This window comes from Lipotes vexillifer, unplaced genomic scaffold (assembly GCF_000442215.2).
Source record: "Lipotes vexillifer unplaced genomic scaffold, Lipotes_vexillifer_v1.1 scaffold1094, whole genome shotgun sequence".
In the NCBI taxonomy this organism is placed as follows: Eukaryota; Metazoa; Chordata; class Mammalia; order Artiodactyla; family Lipotidae; genus Lipotes; species Lipotes vexillifer.
In genome coordinates, this window is record NW_006792775.1 from 225366 (window position 1) to 226498 (window position 1133).

Here is a 1133-nt window from a genome sequence, read left to right on the forward strand (position 1 = left end):
CCCCCCCCCCCCCCCCCCCCCGTGGCCTCCAAGACCCTTGGACGATGGTGCATCTTGGGCTCAGGGTCCAATAGAACTGGAAGAAGTCCTGACTGCACCCCTTCCGCACCGAGCCGCAGCTCCTCCAAGGAGCCCCAGTGGGCCCTGAGGCTGAGTGAGCAGCGTAAGCACCTGATGGACAGGTTAGTGGCCGCCAGCAGTCAGCGACCTGCCCGGGAGCGCCCAGGCAGGAGGCAAAGAGCTAGGTTCTCCCTGGTGTCCCCACCTGCTTTGTTGCCTCGCAAAGCTCCTGCCAGACTGCCTGCCTCTCGGCAAGCCCACCCGCACCACCACCTCACAGCCGCGACTGGGCGCCCGCCCCTCCCTTTGCTAACGTCCACCCTCACCCTCCCTTGTCCCCCAGGCCCACTCCACAAAGTGAGCAGAAACCCCACGTCGCCTCAGGCACTCTCGAGAACAGCCCTTCCGAATCCGAGCCCGCCCCCTGCACCGCCCACCGCGCTCGGCCGCGCCCGCGCGGTTCCTAGGAAGCCCTATAGCTCCTCCCACCCTCCGGCCTCACGCTGGCCCTCCGCCTCCCCGGAGCGTCGGCGTCTGCCTGGCCGCCGGGCGCGCGCCCGCGCCTTGTCCACAGGCGCCCCGCCGTCTGATTTGCTGCTCAGCACCCCAGTGTCTGAGCACTCCCCCTCATCTGGGACCGGCGGCCCCTCTGCGCCTGGCGCGTGCTTCATCCCCGGACGTCTGTCCCGAAGGAAAGAACTTGCACAAAGCTCTGTGGCCCAGCGAGCCGAGAGGCCCCCTCCTGCACCCCCGGGCCCTCCACACACCCCACGCCCGCGCTCCGCCTTCCCGGAGGGGCGTTAGTACCCGCTTCCTCCGGGTGGGGTGAGCCGGGCAGGGCGCGCACGTTTGGGGGGCGCGGGGGCGGGCAGGTCGGGGGCGCGCACGGAAGGGCGGGGCGCGCGGACGGCTGTAGCTCCGCCCGGACACAGGTGCGCAGCGGCTCCAGCAGGTTTCTCCGTTCGACCCCGGCGCCCTGGGAGGCCTCGGGCCTGGGCTCGGACTTTGGGGCGGAGGCGGGGTCCCTCAGCGCCTCGGCGCGCCTCTTCCCTCTCCTGGCCGAGGGCCAAGTC

At 71.1% G+C, this 1133-nt stretch overlaps 1 protein-coding gene across 1 annotated transcript in view; it reads right to left on the minus strand.

Moving 5' to 3' along the window:
* Positions 1 to 727: 727 nt before the first annotated feature.
* ANO9 (anoctamin 9) overlaps positions 728 to 1133 on the minus strand; it is a 22992-nt gene continuing 22586 nt past the window's right edge. The window contains 1 exon segment of the mRNA XM_007465988.1: positions 728 to 1115. Within this exon segment, the coding sequence (XP_007466050.1) occupies positions 728 to 1115 (388 nt within the window).